The sequence below is a fragment of the Arachis ipaensis genome, chromosome B10 (genome assembly GCF_059453495.1).
Source record: "Arachis ipaensis isolate K30076 ecotype BB chromosome B10, ASM5945349v1, whole genome shotgun sequence".
In the NCBI taxonomy this organism is placed as follows: Eukaryota; Viridiplantae; Streptophyta; class Magnoliopsida; order Fabales; family Fabaceae; genus Arachis; species Arachis ipaensis.
Genome location: NC_142435.1, coordinates 47,626,603 through 47,646,305, shown reverse-complemented (window position 1 = coordinate 47,646,305; position 19,703 = coordinate 47,626,603). Strand labels below are relative to the sequence as shown.

Genomic DNA, 19,703 nt, shown 5'->3' with positions numbered 1-19,703 from the left:
ATGATAAAATAATACTCTAATTATCTTAGAATACCCTTTGCTCGCATCATTTACTTGTGCAAGTAACTCAAATAGATAACAGCGGTAAATCCTATATAATAGACTAATGTCAGTTACAAACACTAACCCAAAAGTGAGTCAACTAATTAACTGAACTATCAAATTTCAACCATAAAAAATTACCATTCCATTGCAAGAAAATTGGTACAAACTAAAAACTGTTACTCCCAAGAGTGTATATGCAAGTACACCACCACCTGCATTTAGATGCTAGAGGGTTAAGAGTTTGGATACTAATTATTCTACAAAAACGGGAAACAATTAAATCAATGCATCATAAAGAAATCAATAAACCATTTAAGAGGGCGTATCAGTGTATGAGGAAGCAATGCATAACGGAAAAGAAAATGAAGTGCCTATTCTAATTCATTAAACATAATGTAACAATAACTAAAGTTCAAGGCAAGAAGTCTTACGCTTTCTGCGCTTGCTTTTAGGTGGTGGTTTTCCAAATTCAGATAATGAAACAGTTTCTTGAAGGTTGAGCTCTTTGTGTATACTGTGTAGGTTGAGCTCTTCATGTTTACTGTGTAGGTTGAGCCCTTCCTGTATACTGTGAGTCGCTGGGAACCTAGATTCCATTTTAGCTGTAATAGAACCATCTAAGAGAAATATAAGTGAAAATTCAGAAAGTTGAAGTTTTTCTTTGACACATCTTGCTACAAAATTTATGTAACCTTTAAATGAAGCTGGAAAAAAAGCCTATATTCAAGCCTCACCGTAAATAAACATTTTCAGGTCACAAACTCTGAAATAAACTGAAAAGAGTGCAGTAAGAAGGAGAAGCCAACGCGAAAGTTTGTGTTTGGTAATCCAACCAAGCCTTCTACCACGACGCAAGATTCGCGAGCCATGGTCACTTTTACCAAGAGAATTGACAACCGCATCAATGATGCCCCTTCTCTCGGTGAGCAATTCTTCTAGCTCCTACAGCTACAAGCAGTTGGCGTGAAAGGGAAAACATTCAAGGAAACTCCACCACAAATAGTTTCCAATTGGATTATCCATTGAAATTGGAAAAGCCAGAAAATGAAAAGATGAGAATGCTACACCTCACAGGGAAGAGCAATGCAGGAAAAGGTGAATCTTCTTCTTCTCCAAGGTGAGATATTTGTGCAGGGAACAAGAGTCAAACAGTGGAATGAACATCAAAAACGGATCCTTTGAGCAAATGCGTGAGCGAACAGAGGAACAGAAATGCATGTGACCTGTTTCAGAAAGAAAACAATCGAGTCAAGTCAACTAATTTATCTAGAACCCCCAATTGACCATGAGCATAGTAGAAGTCTCCAAAATCATTGTATCCCATTCTTATGCTTTCTTTGATCAAGTTTGTCTGCAAAAAAGAAAGACAAGTTAAAGGAACAAATAGGAAAAAGCAGGCCAATAACAACAACAGCCGAATTACTTGAACTAATCAACTACATCTTAGAAACAAAAATAGAAAAGCTAACTTATCATATAAGAAAAGCAAACTAATGTGGTCAATTAACATAAAGTATTCAAATCAGTTTATAATTCAAAAGGTCAATGGGATAGTATTCCAATTTGGCTTCTAATCAAAATCGTAGTTTAGAAAAAAGTAATTCGTAGAAAATCATGGCCAAGGTGACAGTGGGAGAAATGAGTAATCCAAGTGAAATACAGAGTCTTTCTTAAGGCAACATGATTTCATTGATTGAGAATCAAGGGGAAAACTTATTGCAACAAAACTATGATTACCTAACGAATGTGATAAAGTGTGCCTGAGATTATAAGCAATGAACACTAAACGTTAACTTATATATACTAACAAATATAACTAAAACTATTAGCTAATTCATAACCAACTCAAAAAACCCAAACAAATCTCTAATTTAAATTATATATGATTCCTCTACCGCAAAAAAAGTCGATCACATCTTCAAAAGCAAAATGTTGCAAAGAGAAATAATCCATCCATACCCTATACGCATTGAGCTCGTTATCGAGCTTCTCCTTCTTCTGCTCCGCCCTATGATCCACCACGTCGCACCACGCCGAATCGAGCTCGTAGCTGGGCCCTAACCTCCCATTAATCTTCTGCGCCACCTCCCTCATCAGCTGCGTGTTCTCTCCCTTCTTGATCTCGTTGTACGCCATTTGCAGCGCCTTAAGATTCATCGAAGGATTACCGACCTTCTCGTCACATAAGTCCTGTGCTCTATAACTTCCATCATCAAAGTATTATCAATTAACGCTACTAGCTCACAAACCCCAATTTTCAATCCCTAGATTGCTTCATTACATGGCAATGCAAAAATAATGAATTGATTGAAGTGAATTTCAAAATACAACCCCAGCAGAACATGCAAAGCAAACTGACTACTCGTATTCTTGAGAGGATAATATACTGGCAATTTGATCGGAAGCTCACAACGAATCAAGCAACCATTCTCCCACACATTTCTCCGAATGTTCTTATTCAACAACTGAATCAACCTCTTCGAGGCTATTCGATTTTCCACTCTCCGACACGAAAAATTTCAGCTCGCCGGAACCGGCGGCGACTGCTCCGATCACCAGTCGATTATCCCCTTCCTCTTCAACGTATAGAAGCTTTCTTAGTCTGCGAGCAGCATGAACTGCCGCTTGAGTGTCGGCGCCGGCTCCGTAAGCAAGCGCTCCAATTACTTCAAAGCCTTTAGGAATCAATGTCCGAAACTCCTCTGTTTACAAATTCCAAAACGCGAGACAGAGAAAAAGTTGAAGTGAATTTAAGATTTGAAATTGATATATATAGAGAGAGAAGGAAAACCTGATTCTTTGTGGACATCATCAGAGGAGAGACGAAGCGACAGCAGCAGCGGAGCGACGGCAGCAGCAGAGCGACGGCGGCGCGGCGGCGATGGAAAAGGAGGGTTGAAGTATGCGAGGTGTATTCAGGGGTAAAATGAGGGTTGGTGAAAATTGAAATGGTGAATTTGGAAAAATAAAGGAAACGCGGAGAGTGAGTGGGGGAACTTAATTTATTGATAAAAATCGACAGCCTATCCGTCGATTTTAATTTGAAAATAAACGACGTCTTAGGCGTCGATTTTATATATTAAATCTGTACCATCCATTTAATTTTAAAAAGTGATCAAGACCGTTTAAATTTATCGACGACAAAATGTGTCGATATTTTAAATAATAAAATAGACGCTACGTTCGTCGATTTTAAAATAAAAATATTTTCCTCTCACACCCCGTCGACAATGTGTCGATAGTAAGAGAATGGTTAATGGATTACCAAAAAAATCGACGACTTTACTGTCGATTTTAATATTTTATTTTTAATTATCTTTTTTAATAATATCGACGGCAAGCCGTCGAAAAATATCGACGGGAGAGATAACCGTCGATTTTTAGCGTCGAAAAATATACTTTTTCTTGTAGTGCTCTCTCTCTCTCTCTCTCTCTCTCTCTCTCTCTCTCTCTCTCTCTCTCTCTCTCTCTCTCTCTCTCTCTCTCTCTCTGCAGACATGACGACAGGAAGAAGTGTCACGAATTAGCCTCGTGATCGGAATAGAGGGAGGGTTTCTACTGGTACTCGTGGGACTTCTCAGTCATCGCCCTCTACTCCAACTACCCCTGGGACATCACAAGCAATGGGTGCACAGGATCAGCCGTTCATCATGGTCTCTAACCCTAACTACATGGATCTTTCTACTGCGCCACCCCCGTCACCACGAAGTCATGCGGCTGCTTCATCAGAGTAGACTCCTCCACCACCTCCATCCACTCAGCAACCCACTACTTCGATGTCGACGCCACCTCTAGGTACAGACACCGCAGTGTCGGAACCCACTCATGGATCCCAGCCAAATTCTCCTTCACTATTGCCTATCGTACGGATGACAATTTGGCCTGATGGTTTAATGGCGTGAGTACTATTTTAATGTCTTTTAAAAGCAATTTATGTTGATATTCTTGTTCAACATATGTGTTTGCTAATCTTAAGTTTTTCAATGATAGGTTTGTGTAAATAACAATGCATGTACATATGAATGTACCAATGTCATTAAGCTGATGTGAGATAATCCATGGCCTAACTACAAGAAGATCTCTGCTGAGATCAGAGAGCAATGATTTCAGAAGTGGGCGGTAAAAACTCAATATATTCAAACTTTAGCTAGTTTATATCTTCTATTTTATTTAATTATTTATTTAATTTCGATTAACTAGTGCTAAATATTTCTTTATGCAGGAGAAATTTATATGGGAGAAGACTCACAATGGCATGATCAGGAAGATTTTCGACCATCAGATGGCTAGGCAGCTTCAGCAGATGATGCAGGACGTACGTAAGAAGCGCGACCACCTCACTCAGTGGCTCTGTCTGGCCATTAAGAATGAACCGTACATCCATTGGGAGAGTGATGAGGGGTTCTGGCATCGTCGTCTCACAAACAGAGCTAACAGGGCATCGTCCAGGTCGTTGAAGTATACCGACGGGTTTGTGACTTTCGTGAAGACAAAGGCTAGACTGGTATGTAAATTGTTTCATTTTTTATTGTTAAGTTGTTTTTGTCTTTGACATATAATGTCATTATTACTTGATTTAACATATTGTTTCAATATGTGTAGTATAAGTCGTTGGATTGTGATGTGACGATAGGGGAGACCTTCAAGTATACTCACACCTTGAATGAAAATAAGGAAAGATTTTCTTATCAGCAGTCTGCGGACCCTTATGTGAGTAAACATCATGTGATATAAAGTTTTCAATTAACTGTCATCCTAATGAAAACATGTGTTACACAAGAGTCCTACAAGCAAAGATTGGAGGCAACAACCCAGCAATCTCAGCATACTAAAGAGGACGACAACAACTCCGCTGATTCAATTGTTGATCCTGATAAGGTTTGGCTCGGAGTGCATTTGAGCCGTACAAAAATTGCGTCTATGGACTGAGATCGTTCTTTACCAACAACCTCTACACCTCCAGATTGAAGGCTTATTCTGCCTCTGCCACCAGCCCTGTCGATCCTAAGGATAGCATTGATTTGAGGGAGCAGGTGCAGAATCTCACCCAAAGCCTTCACCAACAGGCTCAGCAGCTACAACAGTCTGAGATGAGGTTTAACAAGATTCTTGCATGCGCGTCAGACACAGATTTCTTCAAGTTGGAGCTTAGGCAGGAGATGGAGCGGATTCAGCGGATGCAGCAACAGATAGCGGTGTACCACGAGCAAATGCACGCTGGTGATAGCGGTGCTGCTAGAGGGGCACTGACATCATCGCCTAGACCACCTTAGCAGGGCCAGAAGAATGACGACGACAACGACTATCAGGATCTGTAGTGATTAGGATTTTGTTCTAGACTATTTGATTGTATCTTATTTATTTAACTTTTTATTTTATATGTACACTTGATATTTAATAAAATCCTTATTTGATTTCTATTATTTAGAATTTAACTACTAATTTTGTTAAAAAAATAAAAAATTAAATTTAGAGTAAAGTATCGTTTTTGTCCCCAACGTTTGGGGTAAGTCCTATTTGTGTCCCTAACGTTTAAATCGTCCTATTTGTATCCTTAACGTTTATAAAAGTGATTCAATGTTATCATACTATCAATTATACTAACAAATCAGATTATATTTTTCAATTATTCTCACTTGGATGTATTCATTCTAAATTAGGTCTCACTTGGATGTGGTCAATTTTAATATTATACCCATTATTTGTGTTTAGATTCAATTATGTCCCTAGAAAAGTGAATTATGTAAATGTTGTAAGAATTAGTTTCAACATTTGATGAGCTATTTTTTGGAGTAGATCATCGATTCAATCCCAGATATTTGTATTCTAACTTCAAGAAGAGATTTTTAAAACTCAAACTAAAGCGCTCATGATATATAATTGACGGTAGGATAACATTGAATCACTTTTACAAATGTTAGGGATACAAATAGGACGATTTAAACGTTAAGGATACAAATAGGATTTACCCCAAACGTTGAGGACAAAAACAATACTTTACTCTTAAATTTATTATTGAATTTACCAGGAGAAAAATCCGACAATAAGATGGTGCAAAACAATATAGTGGTGCCAAAATTACTGGCAAACAATTTCCGCTGGTAGCCAAATATTTTTTTATCAAACAATCCGTCGAAGAATTTGCCGACAATTACCGTCAGATTGAGACGTCCGACGGTAATTAGTTACCAGCAAAAGTTATACCATCGTATTTTTTATGGTAATATGTTTATCAGCTGATTATTTTTGTTATTCTACCAATAAATTCGACAATATTTAATATTTTTTGTAGCATTTTTTTTTTTGGATAATTCAAAGAACATCTTTTAAAAATTAAAAAATTTAAAACTTTAGAGAAAAAATTATTATAAATTTTAGAATTCTTTTCGGTATCTTTTTTCATATAAAAATATCACTACTTTTGATCTAGTCAATAGTTTAATATAGAATAGCTTATACGTTAACAAGATCTAATAGAATTAATAGTGTTGATTTGGGATAAAATAAAGGATATGTTGTAAACACCACGTGTAAACCCTACGAAATAAATAAATAATTAGCTAATAAATTAATTATTAATCAAAAAAATTATGAAATTCAATTTTTATAGTTTAGAGAAGTAAAAATATTTAAAATACAAATTTTGACACTAATTTTAAAGATTTTGGCCCAAAATTGAGTCAATGGGCTGAATTGCTTGGACTGGTCCTAAAATAGGTCCAAAGCCCAACCCATTCACTCTCTTATTAGTGGCTTTAGCCACTTTTTCCTCAACAAAGGGAATTCATGCTACTGAATGAAGAGAGGTGAGGGAGGGGTTCGAGACGCTAATCATCATTAACTTCCGTCGCCTATAACTTTCAATTCGGAACTCCAATTGACGAGCCGTCAGCGGCCACGTGTTCGTCTCGGAATTCTCTTCAATTATATCAAAACAAAATGGTAAACTCTAGTAGTAGATAATCACTAGGTTTTATCCAATTGATCCGTAGGTAAGATTGTGTTTTTTTCGATTTAGAGTTCAATTTGACGGTTTGAAACAAAATCTGGGTAATTAAGCTTGAGAAATTAACATTTGAAGTTCAGAGCTTATGAAAAGAGAGGTTTTTGAGGTATTTCAAGCTTAGGGAGGAATTGGTTAAGGTATAGTTTTGGTTTCTCGTAGTTAATATTTAATGTCACGTAAAAACTTAGGTTAGAAGACTTTAAGATAGGAATGAATTGAATGAATTATTGATGAAGTGTGTATATGGTTTATGATGTATGTATAAAGGATGAATGAATTTGTATGTGTTGGATTATGTATTTGATAAGTAATAAAAATAATGAAAATTGTTGATGTGTTTAGGATTGATGGTGAGTTTGTGAAATTGAATTAAATGGATTGGTTTAGAGATGTGTGGTTCGATTTTATAAATGATTTGTTATTGAAATTGGTTGTTTTGAAAAAAGATTTAATATTAGAATTAGTTTGATTTTGAAATAATTTGATACTAGGAATGATCTGAATGACTGAGATGTATTTGGTTTGGTAGTTGGGACCCTTGAATGATGGTAGAAGTTTGAGTTTTAGAGGGGATGCTGCCGAAATTTCTATAAAAATTGAAAATTTGATTTGAAGTGTTATGTTAAAAAAAAGAGATCATTATGTGACTTGTATATTTTGAGACTAATTATTGACCCTCTGTTATGTTGAGAATTGTGATTGAAGTTGAGATAAGTAAATATTAAGATTATAATGGACGAGGTGATGATAGTAATAATGAGAATGATGATGAATTTGAGATTTAATGAGATATGAATTAATGAATGATGATGACATTAAGAATGATGAATTAAAATTCTATTTGGCTTGAATAATTGAGACATTGTTGACCCTCTATCGCAAGATGTGACCGGGTACTTTATAACTTCCTGGGTTATATATATATATATATATATATATATATATATATATATATATATATATATATATATATATATATATATATGAATTTGAGCTTGGGTTGTCTCACCCATGGATAAATTGAACTTGGGATTTTTTCATGGATATTATTGAGCTAGAGGATGCTCGCACAGAGGGACTGTCCAATGATTAGCTACCAGGACATGTCGAGTTGGCTATATAACCGACAGATGAGACTCATCAGCCATAGAACAGGCATACATCATATGCATTTGTATGTTTTGCTTGAGTGTGTATTGTTTTGATTTGCTTAATTGCTTAACTCTACTTATTTGCTACTTGTTCTACTTGATGTAATTGCACTTCTATCTGTGTTTTCCTTACTTGAATTGTATGTGTATGTTTTCTGAGAGACCCTTCTTGACGGAGGCGTGAGGGAGGGTTGTTGCACCGGTGATTCGAAGTATTAGAGGAGACAGAAAGTGAAGTGTTAGGTTAAAGTTATATTTAGAACTTGAATACCTTAGATAACTTACTTAATTCCTGATTTAGTTGGATCTTTAAGCTGAAATCTGAGTGTCGTAGTTCTAGAAATGCCTTTGGCTTTCTCGGGACCTTTTGTATTAACTATGCGGGCATCTTTACCATGTTGAGAACCCCCAATTTTCATTTCATACATATTTCTGTTGTTTTTCAGATGCAGGTTGAGAGACACCTTGTTAAGCATCTGGAGACCCTCCTTACAAGCGACAAACTATCTTTTGGACTGTTATATTTTGTTTTAGGCTATGTATATATGTATATAGAAGTCTCTGCATGTATATTTTCTATTTTATCCCTTCTAGAGGTTGACTTAGAAAAATAGGTGTATATTCTGTAGTTTGAGTTATATTTTGAGTTGTATAAATATATATAATTACCTATCCCTTTTACGATTATCCATGCGAGTGTGAAATGATTTTCTGTTTTCGCTTTTACTTAACTTCTTCTTTAAAGCTCCTAGATATGAATTCTTTTAGAGGTCGTAATACCTCGCCACCTCTGCTTTACGACGTAAGCGTAAGGTTCTGTGTGGTAAGGTGTTACACCACGAGTGTACTAGACTCACATATTGATCAAGGAAAAACAACAATTTATACTCATGAATTTTTATGAATAATAATAAAAGTAATCATCAAATAAGAAAGCTAACATTATATCTATGAAAGATGGGTTTTATATGACAATTGCAATTCGTCTCACGTCGTTCTTCTGTCTAGCTCTCTTTTGCTCTAGTTCCGCCATGCTCCACCTCCTCAGCTCCAGTTCTGCCACGCTCCAGTCCTCTTCCTCTCTAGTACCATCACAACGACGTGTACGACATCAACCTCTTCAAGGTTTTCAGTGATTCAGACTGAAACTATTCCTACTACAGACGACGCCAAAATCAGTGGTGGTGGTGGTGAAAGACGTCGACCGTTTAAAAGAAAATCTTGCTTGCAGTTATTGTTGTTGTTAAAGGATGATGTGATCATGGTTGTAACAGTAAAAAAGGAGAAAGGTGGGGCTGATGGGATGGAAGGATAGAGGTAGTTGATGTCGATGCCATTATAGTGGTGATGGTGGCGGTGGCGATGGTGGAGTAGCAGAGAATGTGGTGAATGTAACACCCTGGCTTTTAGCACCTCATGATCGTACTAAAAGCCTAAGCGTCACGTACCTCTAAACCTTTTTATGATATACTATCTTTATTTAATATTGAGCCTTTACGAATATGAACCGAAACTTTAATCAAGAAAACGAAAGGTTTTTACTTTAAACCTTTTAGTCACGAATATATATATTCACATAACATTAAATACATAGACTTACTCAAAGATCCTCAAATACAAGTCCTATCCCCCTCTAAAAACTAAAAACAATAAATGACTAGGAAAAAATAAAATCTAAGAACTTAACTCGTGAGTATAATCTTCTATGCTCCTGAAACTCTACACTAAACCTTCGCTCCTGTAGCTAAAAAGGGTGGAAATAGGGGGTGAGAACTGGGGAGTTCTTAGTAGGGTCGGGGTTAGAAGTTAAGTTCATTATCCAAATTTGAAACTCATTTTTTTTTATAAAAATTTCACACAAAATGACATTTCATATATTTCATCACTTACTAAGAAACCATTTTAACCAAAGCTTACCGATGGTCCTTCCAATCACGGCCTTTGGCCCAAATCAAATCAACTCGGTCTCTGGTCCAAACTAAATCGACTCGTCTTATGGCCCAATTCAACACGAATTACCATCAAAACTCAATGACAAAAGAAAATCAATCATAGGCACAAACAATGCAAGACAAACACAAATCAGAGAGCAATTACAAAATATAGAATCCAATCACAGGCACACACAATCATGAAAACATAATCACAATAAGTATGCGCAAACAAGTATGATGCATGTCTAGTCCTATACAGGCCATGAGCTCATGTGTCGGTTTGTTGCCCGATTCCTGACACTGGTCCTGAGATAAGCATTTCGTACCGCCGTCCTTATCTCAGCCAACGTCCCCTTCATGAGCGTTACGCATCGACGTCCTCATGAGGGAACCTTCCATCCGGTCTCCAGTGAGCGTTACGTATCGCCGCCCCCACTAGACACTTGGCACTAAGGTCCAAACAGCATTCAATTTCTTTTTAATCTTTGTTCTCTACTCTACTATGGTAGAGATCCCTTTAATTAATACCCTCTTTTCTATCTGCTCTACTGTGGCAGATGTTCATTAGATTCTTTTAATATTTGTTCTCTGCTCTCCTGTGACAGAGATTCTTTTAGTTTCTTTTATTCTTTTAATTCTTTTATCCTTTGTTATTTATTAAGTTATGTTTCCATTTAACTCATCAACCTCTGTCTGAGTTTGGATTCCAGTGCCATAACCTCTGTAAACAATCTCTGTCTTACAGATGTGATTCTCTTGAGCCAATGGATGCAAACATAACCTCTATAAGCAACTTTTGTCTTACAGGTGAGGCTCTCTCTAGCCAATGTATGTATTGATAGCCTCTGTAAGCAACCTCTTTGTGACATTCTCTAAAACCTTTAAAACAATTTCACTTAAACCAATTCTTCTTTCAAAAGATAAAGGGAAACCATTTATTAGTTAAACCCCTCAGCAAGGCTTCTACACTTTAAGGGAGCGACAACTAATCTCATTTTCTTAAGTTCATTAGAAATTCTTAACAATTATTATTTTCTTAAATTGAAATAATCAAATAAAGTTTCTAAATCAAATTAAAATCCAAATAATACAAATCAAAAGTTCCGAACCCATGTCAAAACTAACACCAATCCCAGTTTTATCCTTAAAATTAATTCTTTAACTTTTTCCAAGACGTCGCAAAACGAAATCCTCCAATCAAAATTCAATTACTTTTTAAAGTTCACTAAAAATCCTCCGAATGAAATTCTTAAGTCAAATTCAAAAGATAAGCCTTTTTTCTTACTTAAACCAGCCTTAAAACATAATACTTCTCTTAAATAATTTAAAATCGTAAAATAATTCTTTTCTAAATAAATCAAACTCAAAACATATACTTTTTTTAAATAAATTAAACTTAAAATATAACTATTTTCTTAATAAATCAAAAATTAAATAATACAACTTCTCAAATCCGATCTTTTTCTAAATAACATTTCAAACAAAGTCTTAAATTTTATAACAAAATTTTGGCAGCATCTCCCCTAAAACTCAGACTTTGCCACCCTTCTCGAATCCCATCCAAACCATTTCTCAAACTCTTTCAAATGGTTTCCAATAAATCAAAACCATTTCTAATATCAAAATATTTATAAAATCAACCTAATTAAAAATTCGGCCATTTCCAAAATCAAACCATTTTCATATCTCAAATCATGTCATTAATTTATCAATTTATTTCTTATTAAATTTCAATGTCGTCATCAAATCTCACCAATTCTACTTGATCACCAACAACATTCCAGCTTCGAATTCATCAAAATAATTCAGTTCTTGGCTGCACTTAAACTGATCAAACCCCAAACTAGTCACAAATATCAATATATCACAAAAATTTAACATAAATTCAGTCAAATTTAATTAATAATCAATTAAAAAATATTCACTTATCAAGTTCACATTCAATTATTATAAAATTATCAATCCCTACCTTAGTACAAAATCAAAATATCGGAAGCTCCAGAGAAATTTTTTGACTGAGTTGCTGAAGAAAAAAACGTTAGAAATCGTCTGTGCTTTCTAGAACTCCAATTAGCCAAACTCAAGAGGAAGGAAAGCTATGTCACCATCAACTTCTACCGAAACAAAATGGTGCCCACGTGTAGAGGAGGAGGATACAAATATTTTTATCGAATTAGATTTTTTATTGAGTTACGGAAATCAAGAAATCAAACTCGGAAGGATTGAGGTTCATGATTTTCTCTTTTTCTCTCCCACGGCCATTCTTTCTTTTTTATTTCTTCTTGGTTTGTTTCCAAGAGAGAATGAAGGGTAATGATAATGATTAATAAAGAAAGTGACGAGTTGTCAAAGAATGGGGTTGGGTGTCGCGTTATAAGGCTGCTGAGTCAGCAATTTAAATTATAAATATTTTAAACGGGTAATTATAAAAGCTGGATATATTAAAACACAAGTAATAATATATATGAGTTATTAATATAAATAACATTAGTAATATAATAATAAAAGATAAAAGATATACAATGAAGCATTAACAAAGCTACGTTCACCGAGAAGTACTCATATTTACTCATATTGTCGGATATTAAATGCAATAATAATATTATTGGCTAAATTTTGTTTTTAAATTAAGAATATCAATTACTTAAATTATATATATATAATTTTCATTATTTATAAATTAATAAAATTATAGTTTTAATTAGGTAAAATATTTTATCATAATAAAATATATATAAGAATATGAATTTAATTAACTCAAATAGTATAAAATTAATTTAATTACTTATAATAAAATAATTTCTAAAATAAAAAACTTCAATTTATAAAATAAATTATAACTCATTTATATTTATATTTTTAAAATTGTGGGTCGTTATAGTTAATGCTCGAGTACTCTCCTCCCACCCTCCACAAAGTCGTTGTCTTCTCAGCCCCTGGCGTCGTCGGACAACACCTTTGCGACGGCCCTTTCTCATCGTAGTTCCATCTTCTCGGCGCGGTCCTCCCTCCCTTTTTCATCGCGCAAATTCCTTCAACTTGGCGTGACTCCTTTTCTCCCTCCATTCATCGTCCTTGATGCACAACAACTGATGTCTCCTCTACGTTGTGTTTCTCTAGTCTCCACGCACCAGGAGCTACCGTCTTCCTCCACACACTGCAACCGCCGTCTCCTCCACATACAAGCAAGCGTTGTCGTCGTCCGCTCCATTACCTCCAAATTAGGTATTCAATTTCTATTTTTATGATTATGTTAGTGATTTTATTTTATTGTGCTTCTGTCTCTATTTTTTTATGATTCTATGTTTAGATTTTTATTTTTGATTCTGTTTTATGATTCTGTTAGTGATTTTACTTTTTGTGCTTTTGCATATATTTTTCTATGATTTTATTTTGTTTGTTACTACTTCTGTTTTTCTATGATTTTGTCTTTACAATAGTGATCTTTAATTCTGTTTTTGTGATTTTGTGAATTATGTAATTATACAGTTTGTTGCTTACTGCGTCCTGCTCACAGTTTTGCCACCGCCTCTGCCTCTGGTCTGCCTCTGTTCTGTCGTTATCACTAATTTTAATATATGTTTTAATTTTTGATTGATGAAATTGCTATGGTTTAAATTTTGTTAATGTGAAATTATGATTAGGTTTAGGTTTTGAATTTTGTAATTGATAAATTTGGATTGAGTTAGATTCTTTTTGTGAAATTGAGGTTGCGATTTGTGAAATTGGGCCATTGGATTATAATAATGAATTTAGGATTTGGTCTCTGTTAAATGTAAATTATTTTTTCTTTTTCATTTTTTTGTTTATTTAAATCTTTTTGAATAATTAAAAAAATTGAACAAACTGAACCAAATCAAACCGATTTTAATTGGTTTGGTTTGGTTCAGATAGTCTTGATAAAAAATCGAACCAAATCGAATCGCAGTTTTAATAAACGATTGGATCGAATATTTTTTTCCTAAATAACCAAATCAAATCGCATCGCGAACACCCCTAAAGGTGGTGGTAATGGAGAGACGTGAAAGTATGAGATATGGGAAAGAAGAGATTTTATAGTGGAGTTGAGGTTGAAGATAAAGAGCGGAGATAATTTGAAAATTTTATTAAAAAATAGGATTTTGGTACTTTGTCGTACGGAACCCATCTTTCATGAGTATAGCGCTAGTTTCCTTATTTGATGAGTACTTTTGTCAACGTTCCTAAAGTTTATAGATACAAATTGTTATTTTTCTTTGAACAATGCTACATGGCCAGCAAATATTATCATTTTTTGTCAGCATTTGCCTAGTAATAATTTGCATTAATATTTACAGACATTTTGTATACAAGAGACATATAATTTGCACCTATGTTTACCAGAATTTTTCATACATAAATCAATAAAATTTATTTATTAAAACAATTTAGTATTTGTGCTGACTACATAATAGCTAAAAATACTAAAAATTGCTAGTCTTCAAGAGTTTCTCTTTTTGTTATTGATCAGTAATACTCTCTAGAACCTATGAATATTGGTGTATTTGTTTTAGCTATTGGAAGGAAAAAAGCATGTTCAAATTTCTTGAAAGTTTCCATTTTTAGTTTGTACTTAAAACCACATTTACAGAAAACAACAATTCTTAGCCTTCGCGTTCAGCGTTTAGCCATTGACTCTAAACTTTTATTTTTCTTCTACCAACCTTATCCTTCGTATAAGTTATTGTTTTATTTAGGGAATTCTTATTATTTCTCTTTATATGAACTCTTTTTTTTATTATATATTATTTTTATTTTTTGTTAATTTTTTTTGTTTGACATTATACACTTTTATAATTATGGTTTTTATTATTATATTTATTATTATCTTTTTATAATATAATTTATTGATCCCATTAGGTAAAGTAAATTAAATGAAAAATCAACAATAAATGATGATGATGATGATGATGATGATGATGATGATGATGATAGTAGTGAAAAATTATAACATACTAAAAAAAGTATGAAGAGTACTAGAAAAAAATACTATATAAAAAACATACCAAAAAAATATAAAAAAATTAAACATGTTTAAAAAAATAACATTATAATTTAATGTCATATCCTTTTTAATAATTATCTATCTAAAAGTAATTTTAAATTTTTAACTAATATTATTCAAATAATATTTATTTTATCAAAATCAATTTTGGTATAGAGTTGCCAAATATAAATGATGTTGGCATAAATTCACTTCTATCCATTAATTTTATAAAATTACTTTCATTTAAATTTTAGTTTGACAAATTCCAATCAAACACAGCAAATTATTTCTTATATTGGGCTGAAAATAGTAATTTTTAGAATTATAGATTATAAGGATGTTATTCTCAAATGTGGAACTTTTTTATTTAAAATATAGAAATCGGACCATCTGATTTTTTTAGAACAAAAATTGGACTATCCAATTTGTTAAGAACAAAAATTAGACCTTCTGATTTATGAATTTTTTTATAAAAGAAATCACAATAAATAAATTAGACTCTCCGATTTGATATTAAAAAAATTTTAAAAATTAACTTGCAAAGTAATTAATAGATCCCATTACTGATTCCTTTGCCAAAATAAAAATATATGTACAACCAGTAAAATTAAATTGTATACATTTTTATTTTTTCTTAATGAAAAATTTTAGCCTCAAAGAACACACTTAGTATGTGTTTGCGGGGTGGGGATTGACTCGGTTTCCTTCGAAACAAAAGTTCTTTTAAATTTTTAAAAATAATTAATTTTATTCATATGGCTAAACATTTTTAATATGAAAAAATTAGTTATATATGTTCAAAAAATGGCCTTGACTGAGTGATTGAGGTATATATAAGAACAAGTAAGTGTGTGTTTGAATTCACGTTAATTAAACTGAAGTTTGAATGAAAGTTATTTTGTAAAATTAATTTTGAGTAGAAGTGAGTTTGTACTAACATGATTTATGTTTGACTATTTTTATTAAAATTAATTTTAATAAAATAAATATTGTTTGGATAATATTAGTTAAAATAATTTCTAGATAAATAATTAATTAATTACTAAAAAAATATAATATTAAATTATAATATTATTTTTTAAGTATATTTAATTTTTTTATACTTTTTAAATATTTTTTTATATAGTATTTTTTATAGTACTTTATTTTAGTATATTATAAATTTTTACTATTATAACAAAAATTAATATTTATTTATTAAATTAAAAATAACATATAAAAATTGAAAATTTTTTAAGCAATTTTATAGTAAAAATTAATATTTATTTATTAAATTAAATATAATATATAAAATAATATATTTTAATATTCTTTTTAAGTATTTTTAAATATTCTTTTTAAACGCACAAGCTATAATTTCTTGCTTCTAGTAAACTGACTTTCTCAAAGAAAAATGTTGCCAAACATAAAAAAAACAACAAAACATTTAAAGGCACTCTTATCTTCTCAAATGTGTTTAAGAAACACACCCTAAATCGTTAGAGATAAAAAAAACTCCTTTTAGTGGAACAAAAATCTTTTTTAATGGAGGCAAAAAACACAACTCAATAATAAAAGAATTAAAAAAAAATTCACTCCAAACTGAATTACTGTTCATCCAGTAAAATTGTTTTTCGTTCCTAACGAATTTTCGATATCTATATCTTTGTATTACACTATTTTGACCTCCCTTTTAGAAAAAGCACCATGTTTTCATCTATTTAAAATATGAAATGTATTTATACACATGATAAATTTTCAATCATGCATACATATTATAAAAATACCTTATTAATAGCCTATAATGTTATAAAAACACCATAATAATTTCCATAAGCCATGACATGTATACATCATAACTTTTAAATGATTCTTCTATTTGTAATTCTCTAACAAATATTCTTATTAAAACATTCGAAAACTAAACTAAATAAACCCTAAAATTAAATGCATGAACATGCAAGTCCAAAAGTGGCAGTTAGAACCCCTAGCTATCCCCTAGACCCATATTAAGACCCTATTAAGACCGAACATGGTCATTGGCCAATGACTATAGCCAACATAGTCCCGTTTCATTGTTTTTTTTTTTTTTACCTCTCAAAACTCAAAAAATGATGTTTCATAATTAATCCACAGCACATCACCATGAGCATCCAACCACTATAGAGATTGATGTAGGAACAAATAATTAATAAGATTTCCATTTTTATGGAGGCACTGAAAAGAAATACTTGAAAACACCCTAAAAAATTGAAACTAAAATTAACAGTAGTGGATTCAAGGACCACGCTGAATAACTCCAACACAGTCACTGACCAAAGAGAAATTGAAAGTTGAGGCTTCATATTTTTAAAAATTGGATTTTAATTTCAACAACCATGCCTACTATAGCAGCATTACTCGATATGATGATGCTTCTTTTTTTATATAAATAAATACATTTAGCTAATAAAGTCTTGATTCCGATCAATCCGGATTTAGAGGTAGAAACTAGAAAACAGATCCTTATGGAAAGAGCTTTCTCGATCTCCTTTTGCTATTATATGAAAAAGAAAAAGAAGAAAAGATTCTCATCCCAATGGGCAAAGGCTGAATCAAAATTCATGCCCATAGTGATGAATTCACATCCACTAAAGTTGCATTACCCATTGGAGGAAAAAAATAATTGCAGCAAAAATAGAGAATTAATAATAGAGTGTATATAATCATCTTAATAAAAATAAATTTTTCCCAATCTACTATTTGAATAAAAAATTATATATATAAAATCAACTAGGTATATACTAAAAATTAATTATATAATAAAAATAATTAAATAATATATATTTTTATATACAAATATATAATTTCTGATTGTTTATAAACACATAATAATTTTTATAAAAAATAAAAAATAAAAAAGATGATTAATAATTATCCCTGTATTAAAATTAAACTTTAGAAAACAAATAAACCAACTAAACTGATTTTCCCTTTTCTATAAAAAAAAAAAGTTAAGGATCGTTTGGATAGGTTTATAAGTGACTTTTTTTAACTTTTAATTTAATAAAAAGTATAATATTAATGTTTAGTACAATTTTTAAAGTAAAATTACAATTTTTTAAAAAACTATTTTAATGCTTAAAGAGAAATTAAAAAAAATGACTTCTCTCATAATAAAATTTTTTTTATCAATTTTCTCTTAAAATAAATACTTTTAGAATTAAAAAATTAAACACAAAATAATTTATTTATAAACTATTTTTAATATAAATATTTATTATTTAAGTTATTTTTTTAAAAATAACTTAATTAAGTTGTTAATCCAAACTTGGGATAACTAATTTCCAAACTCCCAACAGACAATTTAATGTAATGTAATATGAACATTCAAGCACAACAAGAACAAGGAACACTAATAAAAAAAATTTAAAAAAAAAAACACTAGCTAACTAGTACCATGGCCATGTTGTGAATGTGAACTTTGCCTTTCTTGTTGTTGTTCTTCTTCTTCTTCGTTATGATCGTCGTCATCATCATCGTCTTCTTCATCTTCATGATCATGATCAGGATCCTCTTCTTTAATCTCCCGGGATGGAGTCTCCTCCACCACCGGCGCCACGTGCTCTCCTCCTCCATTAATCTCCGGCGGCGCCACTACCTGAGGCGGCGGAACAGGAGGAGAGCGAAGAACAATGGTGCCGTCGACGCAGGAGGAGCACTTGGTTTCAACCCAAGTTTCAATGTCGTAATCGCCGATACCCATAATCCGACGACCCGAACAGATTCTACCGATCATTCCCGCCACCACACCCAAAACGGTTATAACTGCCACCACCCCAATAACGGCTCCAACCGAACCGTTACCCGAATGGGTCGTGTAAGCTTGCTCCGTCACTTCTCTTGCCGGCGGCGGTGGTGGTGGTGGCAGCAGCGACAGCGGTGGTGCCTGTTCCACTAATGGTGTGGACATCTATATATGTATGGTGGTGATCAAATTTATTTATTTATTTATTTTTGGGTGTATTGTTTTGATGATTTTGAGGTAAGATTTTAAGGTTGTGTGAGAGATGAAGAAGAAGAAGAAGCTGAAGGGGTTAACATTTTATTCATTAAAAGTGATGATAATTTATTTGTTTTTTTTTTTTTCAGAAAAAGAAGAGAACTTTAAAGTTTTTGTTTAAGAAAGTTTATGTTTTTATATCAAACATTTTATGGGTTTGGTTTATGATTTGTGAAGCAGAGGGGAGGAGCATATAGTATGGACTATGGAATAAGAACAAGGTATAAGAAAGAAAGGACTTGAAAAGAGAGTGAGTTTCTTTCTTCTAAGACTTGTTCTCAACCACAAAGTAGGAACTGGAATATTAATAACATCTTTAAATGTCATTTTTTGTGTGCCCTTTTTTTCTCTTCAACATATCTTTATTTCTTAGTTAAAAGTATTGACCTTCTACTATTTTCATTTTAATTTTACATAATTTGTTTGTTAATAATCTAATTAAAAATATTCACAAAATGTTTCTATTATCAGAGACCTCTTATTCAAAATGACATATATAAGTTAGAGGTATAATTTAATATTGGAAAAGTCTAGGGGCCAG

General features: G+C 32.4%; 1 protein-coding gene across 4 annotated transcripts; it reads right to left on the bottom strand.

The window, feature by feature from the left end:
• LOC107624310 (uncharacterized) lies at positions 1 to 19,435 on the bottom strand. Of its 4 annotated transcripts, none has more exons than XM_088485919.1 (5): positions 18,559 to 19,435; positions 1,113 to 1,396; positions 780 to 993; positions 477 to 662; positions 1 to 257 (listed from the first exon to the last, which is right to left on the bottom strand). In XM_088485919.1, the coding sequence occupies exons 1-2, from the start codon at positions 19,070 to 19,072 to the stop codon at positions 1,356 to 1,358; spliced, it is 555 nt and encodes a 184-aa protein (XP_088342045.1). In that variant the 5' UTR covers positions 19,073 to 19,435; the 3' UTR covers positions 1 to 257; positions 477 to 662; positions 780 to 993; positions 1,113 to 1,355. The 4 variants fall into 4 exon arrangements, with proteins under 4 accessions (XP_088342045.1, XP_088342086.1, XP_088342014.1 ...); XM_088485960.1 differs by having other exon boundaries at positions 780 to 987; XM_088485888.1 differs by having other exon boundaries at positions 780 to 1,396.
• Between the last annotated feature and the right edge of the window lie 268 nt (positions 19,436 to 19,703).